Source organism: Apiospora phragmitis (genome assembly GCF_038363925.1).
Source record: "Apiospora phragmitis strain CBS 135458 chromosome Unknown utg000010l:1.0-9815664.0:1.0-9183399.0, whole genome shotgun sequence".
Taxonomy (NCBI): domain Eukaryota; kingdom Fungi; phylum Ascomycota; class Sordariomycetes; order Amphisphaeriales; family Apiosporaceae; genus Apiospora; species Apiospora phragmitis.
In genome coordinates, this window is record NW_027117409.1 from 968,793 (window position 1) to 971,482 (window position 2,690).

General features: G+C 50.4%; 1 protein-coding gene across 1 annotated transcript; it reads right to left on the reverse strand.

Moving 5' to 3' along the window:
• Nucleotides 1-417: 417 nt before the first annotated feature.
• Nucleotides 418-2,325, reverse strand: PG994_010104 (uncharacterized protein; the record flags this gene model as incomplete). Its single annotated transcript, XM_066861513.1, has 6 exons — nucleotides 418-1,145; nucleotides 1,195-1,431; nucleotides 1,497-1,877; nucleotides 1,931-1,936; nucleotides 1,990-2,155; nucleotides 2,215-2,325. Coding segments are annotated over 6 exons (1,629 nt in total), but the record flags the coding sequence as incomplete, so codon positions are not given.
• Nucleotides 2,326-2,690: the final 365 nt, after the last annotated feature.

A 2,690-nucleotide genomic window follows, 5' to 3' on the forward strand; every position in this document is an offset into this window, starting at 1 on the left:
TGGTATGCGAACCACCCCAACTGGACAAAACAAATAGGAAGACAAAAACAAAACAAACACAGCGGCCACCCTGGCAACGTGGTGATGAACCTGTAATGCTCGGAGATGGGATATCATAGATCATAAGATCGTGAAAAGGTGAAAACTTGGCTAGGCTGCTCAAGCACCTCGAGAAATTGGATTTGTCGCGAAACAGGCCGGTATTCTCTTGCAGAAGACAAACACATAATGCCACCGGAAATTGGGAAATCGTAGTTCGGGCTGTCCTGTTGACGCCAGCCTCCTTGATCTAAAGAGACAATGAAAAGCCACCTCCCCACTTCCTCGACTAGCCCGGGGTCCATAATCACTATTCAGCTCTGATCGTGCTTCAAGTGAGCATGTTGTGACCCTGGGTCTCGAGTTTGATGCCGCCACCTGAAAGGCCTCTGGTATCTGGATGGACATAGTCTTGGTATCCAGACGGATGGCCCATATGCCCCGAGTGCATGCCATCAGGCCTGAACGCATGCGGGTGGGTGGGGTTTGGGTCCCGTCCCATGTCTCCAAGTAAGTATTGCTGCATATTGGGGGCATTAAGTTGGCGTGGGAAGGAGCTGGGTGCGACGGAAAAGTGGTGTTTGGTATTTGTGCGGCAGTCGCCCATTCGTAATTTGCCGCAGATGTTGCAGGGCTGTAATGGGTGCTTGGCGTAGGAATCATCGAGGGGCGTCTGCTGATGTCATTGTTTGCGTACGATATATCTGAAAAGCTTCCGTGGCTATGGAGCGATGGTGCGGTGTGGTTGGCTAAACCGGAATTGTCAACATAATGCTGCGGCTGCTGCTCAGCCGCTAGATGCGTGTCAAAGATTGGTTGGTGTTGTTGCTGATGATGATGGTGGTGCTGTTGTTGCTGTTGGTGGAAAGCCTCCCGGGCTGGCAAATCAGCCATGAAATGATTGCCCTGAAGGTGGTTTGGGCTTTGGCTTGACCCATTGAAGGACAGGCTCTGCGTTGTCGGGATCCTGGTGGGTGATACCCGGGAAGACGTCGGGATATTGTCTTGTTCGTCTTCTGCCCTGTACTGCGAGGCCTCGTCGCGGTCGGATGCATACCCATCGCCAGGTCTATCGTCTGACTTCACATGAACTTTGGTCGTGGGGCCTGGAAGCGGTCAGTACGCGGCGCCGTAGCATGGCACAAGTCAACTCACCAATTTGGCCATGTCTGAATCGCTCCTCCTGTGCTGCAACTTTGAAGATCTCGTCGAGTTTGGGCTTCTTCAGAGCATTGTTAGGGTTGTCCTTGTCAGTGAACCAACCAGAAAGTGCCTCATTTGTAACATCCTTCAGCTTGGCAACATTCAGGTTCAGCTTCTTCAGGTCAGCATGCTGCTGAGTGTTCGGCACCACGATCATTCTTAAGATGTGGTTCAATAGATGTACACGTTCTGGATGCGTTTTCGTTAGAAAAGTTGATGTGTGCACGGCTTGATAACCCGGAGAGGAGACGTACCTCGCTTGTAAAGATGATCAGGTTCCTTATGCCTGACTCGGTCTTCTTTGCCAGAACCCCAAGGTTGTGGCCACCAGTCAGGCGCCTTCTCGTCGCTGCCGGTGTAAGGATGGGTAGATTGCTTCTTAGGTTCGACCGCTTTGATCCAGGCTTTGGCAATGAGTTTGCAAGCCGTTTGTTGACAGTCCTTGAATCTTTGCTCGTAAAAGTCCCAAAGCTCTTTCTCATCGCTCACTGAAATGGCCCGGGTCGACAAGGTGGGTTGGAGGCTTTCATCACCAAAATCAGCCGCCTGGCGCAGCATACCACCCCTTGGTCGTTTTCTGGCTTTGAGCTGATTGGCGTCTTCGAATCCATCGAAATTCTGAGAGTAGCTAGTATCTGGACCACGTCTACTCCAGAGCTACCAGTCGACATCAGACTCGAGGTGTTACTATCCTCTGTGGTTGTTTGTTAGTGAGGAATTACATGCATTGCTTAAGTCGGTGCTTACCAATCATGCATGTCCTGAATTTGTTCTTGTTGAAGAACTTGGTAACACCTAATCTTTTCTCTTGTGGAAGGCCCAAAGTTTGGACTTCGCCGTGGGTATCAATGTATGCCACGAAGTAGCACGATCCTTCGAGGCGGGCATCTTCACGAAGCGCCCGAGCAATAGTCTGCATAAGAGATGTAATTAGTATTGATTCTAGACAAGGGGAGTAATTAAGTAACAAACTTTTGGGCGGCTGTCGAGTCTTTGGTTTGCTGTCGTTATATATCCGTCTTCGGCGCTGAAGGGAATGCGACCAGGAAGGCCGTCCCTTGAGGTGTTCACGCCCTGAACCATCTTTGCTCCAGAGAGGAATGAGGACACTTGAAGAGGCGTCGAATAGTTGAGCTTCTCCAACTATAGCAAACGACAGGAAGAGTCCGTTGGAGCGAAAGTTAGATGGCCGACCACCGAGACGATTAAGCAGATGGTGGCCAAGGCCTATAAGGCTTTGAGAACGCTTCAGAAATGATTGAAAGACAAGGAGCCTCCGAGGTATTAGTCGACAGTAGATGTAGGACGAGAGAAATGCAAATACGAGTAGGGGAGGTTGATTGTCCAAGTAGTGCCGGAAAGATCTGTAGCCAATCTGTATACGGTAGTAGACTAGTGAAAGGCGTGGGTGTGGCGTGCTGGTCTCTTATATGTGCTAGGGTGTACGT